Source organism: Pyrgilauda ruficollis, unplaced genomic scaffold, assembly GCF_017590135.1.
Source record: "Pyrgilauda ruficollis isolate IOZ18807 unplaced genomic scaffold, ASM1759013v1 scaffold2, whole genome shotgun sequence".
Lineage (NCBI taxonomy): Eukaryota > Metazoa > Chordata > Aves > Passeriformes > Passeridae > Pyrgilauda > Pyrgilauda ruficollis.
The window spans coordinates 4583128-4600324 of record NW_024519206.1 but is presented as its reverse complement, the minus strand read 5'-3'; the positions used below and the strand labels follow the sequence as shown (position 1 = coordinate 4600324).

Genomic DNA, 17197 nt, shown 5'->3' with positions numbered 1-17197 from the left:
GCAACATATTTTCAACTTTCTAGTTCAAAAATTTCTTACACATGATAATAAAGCTTTTTTTCTGATATAGGGCTCTCAAAATCTGAAGTGCTTCCATTATGAGTGAACTCAAATACATAAGGCAAAAGAGCAAGAGAGAGAGACTTAATTACACAAATGTCTCAGAATCTACCTACAATGAGATCCTGTTTCAGATTAAAGCAGTCTCTGACTGTATTAAACCAAGCAGAATAAAATGAACAAGCAAAATCAAGAAAATTTCACAGATTATTCCACCAGACAGTGGTTAAAGCAATTACCTCTATTTGTAAGGTTTGGATTCACATTTCCTGAAGTAAAGAAACTGAATCTCTTAAATCCCTAACAGAAGCTTCAGTCACTGAGCTGATGAGAAAAATATGAGCAAGAGACAGAGAAAATGATAGTGGAAAAATCCTGTGACCCTATCAAATCTTTTGTAAGTCTAGGATGTTACACACCCAGCTAGAACTGCTTTCTGATTGTCAGCATTCCCTTATTCCCTTTTTCGTTTTTTTTTTTTGTTCATTGGGTGGTTTTTGTTTGTTTTGGTTTTTTGTTTTCATGTGCTTATGTGAGTAACAGAATCAATACTAGAGAAGTTATGGTATTTTAGTCTGAAGTGGTGGCATTTAAGTTAAATAACGCAGAAGTGTATCACAGCTGACACTAATTCTGTTGTAAGTGATGGCTGAATGTGGGGTGCAGCCATTTATTTGGGAGCAAAGCTTTGCTATATGTTGTTAGTCTCTTAAAACTGACTAATAGAATGCTTGAACGTGTGAATGCAGCTGATAGCTGAGCCTAGGATGGTCAGGTCTGACTTATACCAACCATAAAAAAGGTACTGTTCAGTAAGGACATGCACACTGAAAAACATCCAAAGAATATATTCAGACTGTCATGAGACAGAGCTTAAGTACATGGTTGATACGAATTAATTATGGAGTAATATAAAGTGGTTAAACAATTAAAGCTAGAAGTTGTGATATAAGAGATGAAAAAAAAAATTATTGCATGTAAGAGTAACTTTCTGCACAGTCACTTTGTTGGACATTTGAGAAAGCTTTTTCTGTGTTCAATGGCAGTAAAATTGTATGAGGAAAAAAAATCCCTAGGTGAGGAGCTCAGCCTCGAACCAAGCCTGTGACTGAACTCAGAGTTTCAGGTTTGTGGGTAACATTGACTCAGACACCAACAATGCAAGATGTAAACAATTCTTAAGAAGTCAAGAATGAAATAGAAGTCCAGGCTCAAAGATGGAGAGAGACTCTTGTAAAAACAGACATTAAAGCTGAGTAATTGGGACAGGATGAATCTTTATTCAGATTCTGGGGTTTTTGAGATTTTATTTTGATTTCTAAGAAGGCATTTGTGCTGGGATTGTCTTTTGATTACTGTACCTATTTCTATGCAACTACAGTGACTCATTCATATTTTAGAACCAACAGTATTTCATTAAGACTAACCTCCTTTTTCTTCAGGCATGAGAGGTAATAATATGCATTTTCTACCATTCCCTATGAGTCTTCTAACAAAAGTAGAGGTCACTTTTATGCTGATATTTCTGCTAAGAATTCTCTGCCTAAGCAGTGATACATTTAGTGTCCTTAAGTAACTTGAAATTACTTTCACTGTCAAAGAGAAGTATCTCAATTGAAAAAAAAATAGTTGAGACAATTTTCTGTCAAGCTATCTTTATGACAGCTTTTGTTTCCTACATACTCAGAAGGCATTGGAAACTAGGATAAATTCATCAATGTAATTTCAGTTGTGTAGATTTTCCATTCCCACTGGGCATATTTATTGGAATTTTACTGTAGCTGGTCACATTATTAATAGCAAACAATTTATTTGATTAATTTACCCTATACTTCTCTTCATTAAAAAGCTTCTCCCATTTTGATTTCTGCTTATTTTATTCATAAGCATTCAGTGAATGTTTCCAGCATATTTTAATCTGGAGTTTGTTTGGAAGCTCTTTGCTTCATCTAATCACAATGATTATTTCTTTGCTGGAGATGCTGTGACATGAAATCTTCAGTTAGTATTGTCTTTGTTCCCCTAACTGACTTTGCCACTGTAAGTGCAGTATCAGGAACACTTCTGACATGAATAGTGACCATCTAGTATCATATTTGAAGCACTGACTTACCAAGGGATGCACAAATCCGTAAGAAAACAATCTTTCTCTAAACATTCATCAGACAAAACAAGTTTACACAGGGACATGTTGAAAAATGAATGAAAAAACATGAGAATACAGAAATTTGAAATATTTGGAGAAGCAAGAACCTTTATAGATGGATCCTCATACTATTACCCCAACTTATTTCAAGCCACTCCCTTGTTGTACTATGATACATTTTCCCAACACAGAATGATCCTTCATTAGTTCCAGTCATCAATTGATCAGCTCCAGCTAAATCAAGACCAAAAATGGCCCATGGGAGTTGTAAGTAGTCCATGAAATGAGAATTTTAGCATGTATGAGAAATGAGTTTGCTGTTTTTATAACTTTTATTAGTATAACTCCACTGGAACTAGTTTCCTCTAAACACGCTAAAGACAGAATTGTTCCAAACATCTCTACAGTCTTTGAGAACCTAACAAAAAGACAGGTCACAAAAAATCAATCATGCAAGGTGGACCGTGCTCAAAGAGGACTAAATGAAATACCATCTTAGACTCCATCTAATTTCTCTGTTATTACACAAAACTGTGGTGAAAAAATACTCCCATAGAATCTCCCTAGAATCACCACAATCCCACAGACTAACAACTGTTCTTGACAAATACATAAGCATATATGCCCCTCATTGCCTGAGATGTTTTATAGGTCAAGAGGTTAAAAACTTTCCATCAGCAATGGAAATGTAGGTACAAATTTAGAGAGTGTAAAACACCTGAACAAAATTGAGTCAGGGACCTGCCCAGGGTGATGAATTTTAGCCTGAATCAAGAGGCTAATGAAGTCACAGCTCCACCTGTTGAGCTAAAGCAAATCATCCACCTGTAGCAGCTGGCAGCACAGGTTTGGTTTTGTGCCAGACGTAGATGACTAACGCTGTGCTGCTTGGATGAAGTAAAACATCGAAGTTTAGGGACAAACCATGCAGCCATTACTCTAGGTGAAGGAGTACTGCAGCCATGGAGTCATTCTGCCACAGAACAAAAGGACTCGGATATACAGGAAGGGTCTCATGGCAGGCCAAAGACAGGATGACATTCTTCCAAGTAAATTTACTAAATAATAAAATAATGACAGAAACAATGCTAGAAATAAGTGTATAGAGCCTGCTCAGCTCTTTTTGACTTCACAGAAGTTGCTCAGACCAGAGGCTATGAATACCACATACCCATATATACATACTCTTTCACAGTCATTAGAAATGCTTACTACTTTCCTGTGTGAGCTATCAATAGCTAGTTCTCACAAAGAAAATCAAGCTAAAATGTAATTAAATATCTTTCCCAACCACCTTATAAAAATGGAAATATTTATCAAGCTAAAGACCCCATTTTACAGCCAAAGAAATCAATGGCAAAGTTCTGAGCCTGAGTGGTTTTGAATCAACATGCAAGTTTATCGTGGAAGAATAAATAAAGCTACATTTTTTGCTTTACATGGTCATTGTTCCAGTACATTTTTCTTCTGAAAGAAAAAAAAAAAAAAAAAAAGAATCTGCAGTAGTCTGCAAATCATGTACATCAATAAGGCAGTTAGGCTTCAACTTTAGACCTCAAATGTAGTTCTGCAAAATGGCCACACATGGCTTTCTGAGATATGCCACCATTTGCATTTCTTTGTAGTTCTAGACAGTAGTAAGGGTGCTGTCTGAATGCTTCAAAAACATATTTACAGGAAGAAAAAAAAAAAAAAAGGCATATGAATTATCTATTTGAAAATCCTAATTTTAGTTTAATTTCATAGATAGAGGTATTTTTGTAGACTGTTTCTTCAGAAGCTGGAGCAGTAGTCAGAACGAGTCACAAATCATGACTCAAAAAATTAAAATTATTCAAAAATAATTATTATCTCATAATTATAGGATTTTTATCATTAATTGTTATCCAATAATAATAAAGACAATATTTTTAGGATAAGGGATAGTATCAAGTATACTATTTGATTATACAAAAATATTGTAATAGATTCTAAATAGTCTAGAGGTAAATTCAGCAGATTCTTGGCAAAAACATTACTCTATAATATTTTTGAAGACATGGAGGTCTTATCTTTTCCTCCATGGAAAAAGTTTTATATCCCAAAAAAAGAAATGCAAAAACCATACTGCATTCACTTTCTCCTAGTTCAGTAAAGCACTGAAGCATATGTGAGCAAGTGTTCTGACTTCAGCTGAGATTGTGTTTTGCTTCTAAAATGTAGTTGCAAGCTATTGGCCTTCACTCTGAAGTGTCTGCTACAACACTGCAATTTCAGAATATCTTATAAATTGTGAAGAACAAAAACAGCACCTCCTCTAATGTACTTAGTCATACATTTCCATATTCATTTGAGTTGTGTTACACTGGAAGACTGAACCATATAATTACAATCTGCTAATCCATACAGTAACTTTTCCAAGACTCACAGTCTGCTCAAGCTAGCAAATATTCAGCACATTTAAGAGCCAAATACAAGCTACATTCCAATACATTTGTAATCCTGTGGGATGGTACCTTACAGCAATGACTTGTGCTAGCACATAGAGCAGAGCTTCTCACTGAGGAAGGAGACACACAGCAAGAGGTCCCACTGAGTCAGCACAGACAGAAGCTGAAGAGATTGATGATGATTCACACACAGCACAGTCTTGTCAAGGACAAGATAACATCATTTTTTACCCACTCTGAGTGACCACTCCCAGATGTGATTCCACTGAAGGTATCGATGCACTTCCCTCTGCTTGCAACACATTCTACACTGCCACCTGCTACAAGCAAGTCAGCTAAGCAAATGTGATGGTTTGTGGAAGCAGGGAGAAGAAACAAGCAGGAATATAAAATGTGGACATTGTCAAGTAATATCCATTGCAGATGAAGGTAGCAGGATGGAGCCCATCTTTTTAAACGGTGAAGGTTTTCATGTACTATTTATTATGCATGTCTTTTATGTCACATTTCTGTAGTCTTTCTTATCTTCCTGATCCTTAAAGATCTGTTCACTCAGCAATTGTCCTCCACAGAGCTACAGTATTACTGCTATTTCTTACCTATCAATATTTCTTACAAAATCTTCTCAAAGTGCAAAGCCTTCCCCACATAAACGTTAAGAAAAATTTCTATATGAGTATTTGTAGTAAGTGACAGCAGAAATTACTCTAGATTAAAGTCAAATTACTAACTAACATTCTGATTTTAAGCACACCAATATTTTACAATACTGTTATTGACAGTGCAATAAGCATGAGGACACAGTTTTAACAATATTCCTATTTTAAGTCTATCTCTTCTTTTGCAAGACCTCAAATGCTATGCATAAGAATGCAAATATAAAAAGAAGTCCATTAATTTTATGTAAGCAGTTTTACATACCTGAAGGCCTATGACAACATTTCTTGACAAAATAGCCTAGCAGAAGGACTATTTTTCTAAAGTTCAATCAAGAATAGCTTATAAAAATGACTGTGCAGATAAATATTATGGTACAGGTGGTCTGAACTACCCATAACAGAAATTCCATTAGCTAACATTTTTTAAGAGCTGCCAATTACACTTTAAATTTGAAGTGGTATCTGAATAGTGACAAGCAATTCTCAGAAACAGAAATGGTTTACTTAATCTTCAACATAAACAGAATCTGTCCTCCTCACACAAGTAAACAAACCATTGATTTACATGGAATCCTCTCTTGTATTACACTGCAGGATCAGGGAATAGGATCTGCTGCAGGGGAGTCTTTGTTTGTCCCTAGTGTTGTCAATACATGGCCAGAATGTTTCTATTTTTACTTTTACGCAGTAGCTCACATGCACCTCTAAAACAAGTACAGGAAATATTGTGCCAGCTGAAAGTTAACTCACACATAATGCAAGGCTGACATAGGGCAGGGGAAGGGGAAAGAGGATCATAAAACACACTGGTCACTAATCATTGGTAATGCTACTTCTGTTATTTCAAAGCATGTTCCAGCTAGGAAGGTAAGTATATTTTAATTTTCAGTTGAGGATATGTACTGATTAGATTCAAGTGACTCTCTACTATTCTTTCTAAATAAATAAATATAATTCTAATGTCTCATATATTACTGTAATATTAATAATTAATTAATATTACATATATGTATATATAGTATCTATTATAATTTAATTACATGCCTTTCCAAGAACTAAGGTTATTAGATCATTTCTTTCCTACTATTATTTTGGCTGTCAGCTCTGCTTCTAAAACAAGTCTGCTGCACAGCTATCACCAAATTTTAAGTAAATATGCAAAGAAATAACATAGACATATTTGACTTGTTTTCAAAAGCTCAGCAAAATAAGAGCATTCACAAGTGCTCTTGTGCACACAATAACCAGGTTACCCACACAAAGAAACAACCAGGCTCTTTGTTCTTTTGGTTTCTGTGTCAAGTCTGGGTTAGAAGATGAAATTTGAGGAAAAGAGGGCACTAACATCATAATCATTTGGTAGGCCTAATTTCTCCCCCTTCAACAGCCTGCAGATTTGGAAAAAGCAGATCATCTTTGCATGCACTGGTCAACCTGTCATCAAAGTGATCAAACGGATTAACAGGAGAAGTGATAACACAGACAACACTGGCAAAACTAACTTGTGCATGGACAGGACAGAGACCAGCTAGTGGATAAAACTTTTTTGAGCAGATACAGGGGGCAAGGAAGAAAATATTACTAAATCTCTCCTCGGGGAGGAAAAGACAAGGCAGTGGGAGAGATGATGCAGTGTGCAAGGCAGATGAACGTCCCTGAGACATTTGTCACTGGCTGGACGATGAGACATTGACATTAATGAGGGTGGCATTTGGAAGATAAAAGCAGTATCTCTGCAGCAGACAATGCAGTTGTGAGACACCACACACAGGGGTATGGTGTAATCAAAAGGGTCTGGAGAATGTTCACATCCAGCAAAAGCATCACAATCACTACTGGTATTCATGGGAGAATATGGATCAGGAATAAATGGCTTACGGTTTTGTCTGGAAGGCTGGTGGAGATTGTGGGTTATTTTACCTCTCAGCCCAGTCAATTCCCGTCACATTCCTTTGTTGAAGGACTCTTCATCAGTCATTCACTTACACCTGCCTTGCCAAAAGTCACTGTTTCATTGACAAGTGCTTTTCAGGCAGTAGAGCTCTAGAGGATAGCTCTGTTGATAGTAAGTGGGATTTACAGGGGTGGAGGCAGTTGCCTGTGATTATCTCCTCGTGAAAGCAAGTGGAGGGCTGGGAGATACCCTGAGCACTGTCTGTCAGGACACAGGCAATCAACTGAAGGCAGCAAGATCTGGCTGCCCCTCAGAGGTGCCTCAGAGTGCCACTACCCCCAAAAACGACATCAGCTGTGTCTGAGAGACACTCCTGCCAGGACCCATAGGATTAAAAAAGTCATTGTTAATTAATAACTCCCTGTTCTCATGTCTCAGTGTCAGCCATGTCTCAGACCTCATTTTTTACTCCAATGCTTTTGGATATCTCTGGTCTCTCTCCAAGAGGAGAGGATGCCGTGATCCTGGGATAGAATGAGACTGAGCATCTCAGAAAAGCTTGTCTATCCCCAGATTCATTCTACCGCCCCTGTTCCACCACATACTCATGTATTGTCCCTTTGACCAGCTTTTCCTCAGAAAATAAAGCTACCATTTCACCACTGCGCGAAAGGAAATCAGCAGCAACAAATATATCGGTCCACCCGTCTCCTTCTTCCTTCAGGAAAACTGGCTCAGAGTCCAAGCCCCAAGTCCAGAGCGGGTTGAGGATGAGGTCTAAGCAGCAGCAGCCCAAAACCTTGACTAGCCCAGGACGGGGCGCCGGTGAGCGGGCAGCCGGAGGTGCGGACCGGGCCGGGCGCTGTCCGCGGTGCTGCCCGGCCCGGGCGCTCTCCAGGGTGCTGCCGCACGGCGCTGCCGGCCCGGTCGAGGGGACAGCGCCAGCCCCGGCCCGGCTCCGACAGGGACACTGAGCGCCAGCCCTTGCTCGGCCCCATTGCCAGAGATTGTCCGCTCTCCCCGCAGCGCCTGCACTCGCCGTCCGCGTCTCGAAGCACCCAGCATCTCCGGCAGAGGGGGGAAAACACACTTTTAAAAAATAAACAAACAAATAAATAAATAACACGTAGACTAATCACACTCTGAAGAAAGTTTCAGACCCAGCAACGAAAGGGAAATAGGAAGCCAGACTAACCCGATAAGTTCTCAGGACAAGCTCTTTCTGCTTCCTCATTAATGCTTCATTCAAGGAGTGCAGCCCTACATGTGAAAGTAACCATGTCCCCGTCCTACTGCAGAGTTTTGAGAGCCTCCCTATTGTCCTTCAATACTGTCTCTCTGCTTTGATACCAAAAATTGAAAGAGTATGACAAAGCGATAGAAGAAATCTGACTGAATCAATCATAATCAAGCCCAGCAAGACGGATTATGGGAAAAGAAGCTGTATTCTTGAGTAACGACCGGCGTCACAGTAGTTAAAATAGAACAGAAAAGCCTCTCGAAAAGTCAATTCTTATGTAGATGAGGTGACAAGAGAGATTTTTCTCTCCATTCGAGGGCTCACTGAATTCCTAATTTGTCCCTAGAAGCCCTAGAGGAATGAGGAAAAAGGGTGGGAATATTGGGATTTCTAGTCGCAACAAATATTACCGTGATCTGGATTGTTGCCTAGAAATGCACTGAAAATTAGGGGATCCAATGCCTTAGTCTCAGCTGAGCTATTTGTCTTGACCTTCGGTTTTGTCCATCCAGGCTGAACAAACTTCCTACAATGAGTGTCGCCCCCGCTGTCTGCCAGCCACATCAACTTTGATCTCTCTGGGTCACAGAAAGGGAAAGGGGATGAGAGGCAGCTTCCCCTCCGTAAAAGGGCACTCACAGAAGTTTATGCAACAGCCACAAAAACGTAGTGTTCAATAATAAACTGGGAAATATGCTGTCCTGTTAAACAGGGAGTAGTTTGCACAGCATTGAGAACCCGCCAATAAATATCATATCAATAAAAAGGAGCTCTTCGAAAGCTTGCATAGTAATTGAGATTGGAGATCTTTTTTGATATGGGTTGGCATTTCCTCATATCAATCTGACAGAGCCAGCTCAGGAAATTGCTGGTAATATTCATCTGGGGAGCATTTTCATTAAACGTAATTCATTCGACTTTCACAATAAATTGAGTGACATCCTTACAGCAGAACCTTTTTATCCTTGATGAAGTGCTTGCCAGCCTTTGGTTTTCCACTTTATTGTCACATTCCTTAAAGCAGAATCGTCAACATGTCAATCTGCCGCATGAAAAAAATGCTAAAGCTGTATTTACAAAGCACCCAGGAGGTGGTTTAATGCTGACTTACAAGAAGAGCGAGCTGGGTGTTAAACTATCTGCTAAATCACATTAAAACTTCACCCAAATCCAGTTGGGAGAACAGAAGCCAATCCTAGGGAGGCTAGGATGGCTCACACATTCATTTTCTCCAAGTGCTGGCTATTCCGAGCAATTGGATTCTTAACCTGCTTCACCGCACTTTCCAAGACGATTAGGAAATGGGTGTTTTGTTAATTAAAATGGCGGTTTAGAGATGCAGGAAAATATTAAAGAGGTTAAAATGGATACCTCTAGGTACCGTAGCGACTTGGAAGATTTGGCTAGTCGAAGAAAGGCTGGGATATTGGATTACATTCAGGTACCTCCCCAGAAGGCGAAATCTATTCCAGATTGCTTTCTCCAACTATATGCTAAATTAAATTAGTGTGCACTAAGCATCAGGAAAAAGAAAGTTCAGCACGGGGAAACCCCTTCTAAAACTAGCACAGGTCTCTGGTGGTTAGGAAGTATGGAAACCTGGAAAAGAATACACTATCCTCCACTTGGAAAAAAAAAAAAAAAAAAAAAAAAATCAAGAGAGCAGATAAGTTTGTTTCACCTACACGGTGTCGGGTTCCCGTTGTTATTCCCGTGTCTTACCTTCCGAAAGGGTAATTTTTTCCCCTTACACCACCGCTACAGCGTCTCTCAAACTCGTTTAGAAAGAGGGAGCAGGAGCTTCTCAAAGCCACGTAAACTCCCCCGCACAAAAAGCCACTACTGTCCCTGCTCGCCAAGCGCTCTCCCCCGCCCTCCCTGCCTTCGACGTCAATTTGAAAATTGAAAGAAATCGCTTATTTGGGGGAAAAAAGCAATACCCGAATGTATTCACCACAAAATGCCTCTGAGAAAATACTGTGGGTGGTGATTACGATAGGACAATGCCTCCTGTCTCTTTTGTTTCCTGCCTATAGAGATGTGGGTTTGTTAGTTGGGCTTTTTTTCTTACATGACAAAGTAGGACACAATCAGCAACAATCTTTAAAAATAAAGAAGAAAAAAAAAAACAACTTATCTTCGCTGGCACGTGATATTTCCTCACGTTCACCACAGCTTTCATTAACCGGGGTGAAATGACCGCAAACAGTGCGACACGCAGCGAAATTAAATGTACACAAACTCTGGAGCCGCTAACCCCCTGTTTACCCCATCAGCAAATACTGTACCAAGTGTGCCATCGCTGAGGACAATTTTAAACCTCTGTTATTCACAACAATTTTGCAGGGAAGCTCCTCTCGGCTGTCAGAAGGCCTCCAAGCTACAGTGACGGTGTGAAGCAGACCTTAAAATCCCAGCCCGGCACGGGGGGAAGGTTAGCAGGCTGTTTCCAAAGCCCCTTTGCCAAAGCCATCTCCGTGTTTAACAAGGTGCCCCGTGAGCCCCGCAGTTCTACTCCTCTGGCAAAGCGCCGCGCAGGAAAGCTCCCCCCGCGCAGCAGCCTTCACCGCGGGGTGCAAAACCACCCCTCCCTTTGCTCTTGCTGCTTAAGTTCTGCACAGAGTTGAAGCACTCTGCCACCCGGCTCCGGTGCGTATCCTAATTAAACCCATCGGTGAATAAACACTTTGTTGGGAGAAGACGACAAGCCGGGCGGGGGATGAAGCGGGGGAGAGATCCTTGCCCTAGCAGCATGCCACGCAAAATTCCGACTAATTTTAGTTCCGTACCCGCTGCTCCGCTGTAGAAGCACCTAAGTAATGAGCCGAACTCTCTTCGAGCCGGGATGATCCCGGCAAAAGATGTGCATGTACCCACTCCGTGCCTCCCCGGAGCGGAGCCTGTGACCGTGACGGGGGTGAAATCCCGCCTGTGCGAGCCCTCTGCCGCCCGGCGCCCCGCGGCCGGGGCTGCGCAGGGCCCGGGCCCGACGGGACGGGACGGGACGGGACGGGACGAGCGCCCGTCGCCGCCGGGAGCTGCCGGCCACAGCCCGCCGGGCCCCGCCGCACGGAGCGGCTCCGCAGCTGCCGGCACGGAAACGATCTGCCTCCTTGACCTGTCCCTCTGAGAAATAATATTCAGGATCCTTGCCCTCCTTCCTAACAGCCCGCGGGTTGTGTAGCCACTTCTACAGCTTGCTGCTTCCATACAGGGGGAAAAAAATAAGGAAGAAATGAAAATAAACAGCCTGGCCTTTTATTGTCCTGTGGTGCCGGACTGGAAGTTCCCCGGCAACTAGGCAGGAGGTACAACGAGAAGGTTTCCCTTAAAGGAATGGTGCAAAATCCCAGCGTCCTTATAAACAGAACTCAATTCTATGAGTCTGCGATCTCCGGATGTTATTTTGGTTTTTTTCTTTATTCTTTACGTTCTTCCTCACTGACGATTTTGAGCTCAGCACAGCACTGTTAGTTAAGGAAACACCATCCATTAGAATCAGACTAAGATGCTTTTGAAAGAACAGCAGTGATGTGGACTGTCGTGGTAAATGAGACCTAGTGTAGGTGTTTGAATACTTTCTGCAGCTTTCTAAAAGTGGAGAAAGAAAACAACTGCAAGACTTTAAAGGTTAACTCCTAATTCTGCCAAATAAGTACTAAGTTACCCATTTAGGCCAAAGGAAATGCACTACCACTGCAAATCAAATATAACATTTTCAATACACTGCACAGCTCAAAACAAGGAGAAAATGCACCTCGAAATGCACAACTAATGTTCTTTTCAATAAACATAATATGGTGAACCATCTCTACCCCAGCAAAATTCCTGCTTATTCAGATCGGCCATGATCTCTATAAATTTCAGGCAATAAGGCTGAATAGCATATGGCTCCAATAAAAGGGGAAGAAAGGTAGAAGCACTATTTTTTTTCCTTAAGATTTCTTACAAAGAGGTTTAACGGGGAAAGAGGGAAAAGGGAATAAAATAAAAAATAATAATAATAAAAAAAGCAGTGGTTTGCTGAGTGAAGAGAAATTACAAGGCAGACAGTGCCTGTAAATGAGTGACTTCAAGGCAGCCCAGCCTCACTGCAGCTGTTCACTCTCCATGAACACCTCCTAATTCAGGCGAAGGGAAAACAGGCTATTTTCCCTCTCACCTATATTATTAACCCCAATCAAAAAGGTTTTGGTTTTGGTTTGTTTTTTTTTTTTGTTTGTTTGTTTGTTTGGGTTTTTTTTAACAAACTCGATAGGAAGCTGTTTGTGCTGCCATTTCATTTACCCTTCCTAACACTTTGAGCATTGAAAATTTAATTCCTAATTGAAACTGCTTTTTGTCCACGCGGAGCGACGTGCACTTATGGATAGGCACAACAAAGTGCTGCACCTTGCTGCTTTGTGGCGCCGCATTAAAGCTTTAATCAAAACTTCATGCTCCGGTGCTAATAAACAGTTTGTTATCATGCGATGGCCTAATGCAAACTTTCAGAGTCGCTCCTGAAACACGGAGAATAGGGGGAGATTGGCATAGACGTGGAAGTATCGAGTAAGAAAGAAGAATCGTGCTAGGGAAATCCTTTGGATCCTCCCCGAGTGTTTTGGCAGAAGACACAGAGCAGCTGAAGGGCTCATTCCCTCCCCCTAGCTTGTCTTTTATTCCCGATTTTTTTTTTCTGTATCATATTTCGCATTGTTTCGAGGGAAACTTGAAAATCGTCTCCTTCACTCTGCAATGCCAAGTCCTCGGGAAAAAAAAGAAAAAAGTATTCAGGTAATGAAGTCTGTAACTAAACGGTAATTGAATCAGCATAATTTGCACACTGAATGGTTTTCAAATGCTCCCAGTTTACAATTAAAGGAGAATTAATGCGCTTGTTGTTCAGACTGCAGCGCATTAGAATAAATCCAGCACTGTTGTTGTAATGAGTCGAGAGCAGTTTAACTGCCAGCAAACACATTTAAAATTTAACACGACGTATCGATCTCGCTCCGGCTTTTTGATGGATTATTTGCCACGCACTTTTCTCCCCATTTCCCCCCACCCCTCCACCCCCACCCCAGCTATAAAATTCGCAGGGAGGAGAGACGCCCGCGGCAGACGTGGCACCGCCCGGCGAGGGCAGGACCCCCGATGAGGGAGCCACGTCGGGCGGGCACGGGAAGGGCCGGGAGGTGCCGGACCGGGCCGGGTTTGTGCCGGGACAGGCCGGGATGGGCCGGGTTTGTGCCGGGACAGGCCGGGATTGTGCCGGGACAGGCCGGACCGGGGGTGGCGCGGCCGCCACGGCGCAGGGAGCGGCGGCGCGGGCAGAGCCCGGAGCCCGGGAGGGAGCCAGGGAGCCGCAACCGGAGCCGGAGCCCGAGAGCCGGAGCCGGGCAGTCGCCGTCACCACCCTCAGCACGGGCGCCGGTGTGCTTCTCTCGGCAACGCTCCTGGAAAAAGGTCTTTTCCCTCCCCCGTAGCCCCGGGGATGAGCTGCCGCCAAGCGTTTGCCTGCTTAACGCATCACAAGCGAGAGAGGTTGCGGAGTGCAAAGGGGTAGTCTGCCTGGTTTTTGTTCCTTGCAATCGTAGCGGGAATAAATTGTGCGCGTGTGTGTGTGTGTGTGAAAGGAGATAACGCCGATGTTTACTCGTGCTCCCGCTGTAATCTTAAAGGAGATTTGCTACGAAAGTCAATGACACCTCTCGCGGAAAATACTAGCTGTGCTCGCCGCCGAATGCCTGCCTGTGCCGCACCGCCCGTAGTGGCACACCGCGGGGGTCCCCTTCCGGAGGGGCTCCCACCCTCAGGAGGGAGCAGAGGGCAGGAAGTTGCCTCCATCCCACAGCCCGACCGGGCGCCCCCGGGGCGGTGCTCTGGTGCCCACGCAGACATCCAGGGACCGGTCCGGGAGGCAGCACCGGGGGACGCAGCCCAGGAGAGCCCGACCCTGCTCTGTCCCCGCCGAGAAGTTACAGGTCTGCGCCCCCACTCCTCGCGCCCCGCCGAGATTTCCCGGCCGGGACCCGCACCGCCCCGGCCCCGGGAGGACGGGGCAGGGCTGGCTGCGGGTGCAAGTAGTTGCCGTGAGTTTGTTCGTTCTCCACCAGGCTGGCGCCCTCCTCCCCGACGACCTTCCCCGTGCCCGGCCCGTGAGAGGGGCTGGGGACACTCACCAGGTAGAGAGTGGGCTGCAGCAGAAGGACCGCGTACCAGTACACAGCCTGCATCCTCGCCGCTCAAACTTCCCCCGCGCTGCTTTCGCTGCCTCTTTGTTCCTTCCAGAACATAGATCCACCTGACATCCACTTTACAGAACAAGCAGAGCTCTCACCAGCCTAGACAAAAACGAAATTATAGATCCCATGACCACAAGACAAGGTTAGGCTTAGCACAACGGGGGAAGAGAGGTGTGTAGGGAAAGGGGGGGCGCGGGGGGGCGGCGGCCGGAGAGAAGGAGGAGATGGGGTGTGTGAATGGGGGTGGGCGAAACAAAAAACGATTAAAATCGAGTTAATCCATCGACAAAGCAAAGTGATCGCACGGTCCGAGGTGGCGGCAGACCGCCTATAGGCAGCGCTCCCCGGCGCTCAGTCCCTTTACTGGGCGGGAGAGCCCCGTGGTGTAGGCTGGGACGGCCGGGGGTGCCGCTGCCAGCCCTGCCTGTCCGTGCGCCCTCGGCGGGGACCGGGCGGCAGCCGCCCGCCAGTTGGCTGCGAAGCCCCGGCAGCGAGCTAGGGAGCGGAGCGGCGCCGGAGCGGGGAGAAGGCGACAGCAGACGCTGGGGTCGTGGCCCCGGATGCTTCTGGGCGCTTAAAGCCGAGGCAGAGAGCTTTGCCTTCGGGACGCCCGAACAGGATCTGCTTACCCCTGCAAGCGCCCACCTCCCTCTGCCGCTCCTAAAGGCGCGCCGTGCCTTGCCCCGGGCCGGGACCGCGCCCCGGAGCGCCCCGACGGGAGAGGACCCCCATCCCGGCCCCAGCCCTTCTCCGCCCCCGCGGCCCGCGGACAGCCCCGCCGCCGCGGGGGGGCCGCTGTGGGGATACGTACGGCGTGGGGGATCCGACGGCGGACGGGGCTCCGCGGGACGCTCCATGGGCGAGCCTAGAGGGGCTGAGTGCCGCCGCGCAGCCCACCACCCCTGCGCATCTCCTCGCCGCGCTCCGCGCCGAGGTGTCCCGCGGCCGCTGTGCATCCAGCGCAGGCACTGTCAGGGCGGCGGGGCGGCTGGCAGGCTCTCCCCCCCTTGCCTCCCCTTCTCCGCACACGGCCGCGCTCTGGATCCGCCGAGCAGGACACTTACGGGAGGAGGGAGCTGCCCGGGCTGCCCGCTCGCCTTCGGCGGGGGGCGCGGGCAGGAGCGGCGGCACCGGCGCTCCGGGGCGTCCAGGGCGATTTGTCTCTATTAAAAATGACTTATTGGCGAGTGAGCGGAGAGCGCCTGCTATTTAACTTCAGATAAAATCTATCTGCAAAGACCTTGGCCGATCATCTTAAAATAAAGCGCTGGAGCCGAGCACTGTCCGAGGCTCACTGCTTGGGGAAAGAGAAAGAGCAGCGGAGGGCTTGCTTGGCGAGGGGGGAAGGGAGGAGGGAGGAAGGGGAGTTTAGCGGCGTCCCATCCTCTCCGCTGAACGGGGTGATGAATTAGAGCCCTCCCTGCCTTGCGCTGCCCGCCCTGCCCACCCTGCCCGCGCTGCTGCCTGCCGTGTGCCCTGCCCTGTCCCTGCTGCCTGCCCTGTCCCTGCTGCCTGCCCTGCCCGCCCTACCGCCTGCCGTGTGTCCTGCCCAGCCCGTGCTGCCTGTCCTATCTGCCCTGCTGCCTGCCTCTGCCCGGGAGCGGGCGCTGCCCTCCCTGCCCTCCCTGCTGCCCGCTCTGCTGCCTGGGCACAGCCCTTTCCCTCTCTGCCTGCCGCCTGGGAGCCGGCTGTCCGCCTTAAAGGAGCACGGCAGAACACCTTCTTCCTCTTTCTTCCTTTTCATTTCAGTTTTTCCACCTCCCTCTGCGGTGTCCCGTGCACGGACAGAGCTGCTCCGCCAGGGAAGTCCCGCCAGCCAGGCACGCAGGTGGCAGGATCGCGGAGCCCAGATGGGTGACGGCTGCGGGAGCCAGGCTCCAGGATAGAAGGGTTGCTGGACAGCCCCTCGGAGTGAAGCTGGAAAACTCACCCGTCTGGTGCTGTGGCTTATCCTGCCAGCTGTCATACAAATGGAAAGGTCTCACCGACCTGTTTTTGCTTCTACTTTACAAAAAATGCTATGGATATTTTTCATACACTCTTCAATCCCCTAAACGGTACCATTACTAGTGTGACATTGGGACAGGGTGAAGGGGAGGATACCAGCAACACAGAGCATCCTTACCAGATACCCTAACTCAATAGCAAACCTCAGATTTATGACTTCCCAAAGCCAAAGCAGGAAGCAAACCAGTAAGCTGTACAGAGAGGGAAATGAGAAAGAAAATATTTCAGTTGTCGTGTCCTGTCCTGTCCTTCTCTCAGAGCACATAGGGGTAACTAATATCTGTAATCTGAGGCTTCAGTATCAAGCTGTAAAATACTGGTTTAATTTTGGGGTCTGAGTTTGAAACACTATAATAAAAGGGGAGCAGGGAAAGAATGAGGAAGGTAATGATTACTCTTTGAAAGAGCTGCACCAGAGCCCTCCCCCATAGCCATTTCTGCTCCAAACACCTGGAAGATGGACACCTCCATATGCTTCCAGCACCATCACTCTGCTAGACATGCAGAATGCTCATGTCACAGCTTTGAACAGAAG

At 45.8% G+C, this 17197-nt stretch overlaps 1 protein-coding gene across 1 annotated transcript in view; it reads right to left on the bottom strand.

Annotated features, from left to right (window-relative positions):
• Positions 1 to 15896, bottom strand: part of NXPH1 (neurexophilin 1) — a 137636-nt gene extending 121740 nt beyond the window's left edge. The window contains exons 1-2 of the mRNA XM_041466546.1: positions 15720 to 15896; positions 14593 to 14754 (exon numbers count right to left, since the gene is read on the bottom strand). Coding sequence (XP_041322480.1) covers positions 14593 to 14646 — 54 coding nt within the window. The 5' untranslated portion in view covers positions 14647 to 14754; positions 15720 to 15896. The remainder of the gene's footprint in view (positions 1 to 14592; positions 14755 to 15719) is intronic.
• Between the last annotated feature and the right edge of the window lie 1301 nt (positions 15897 to 17197).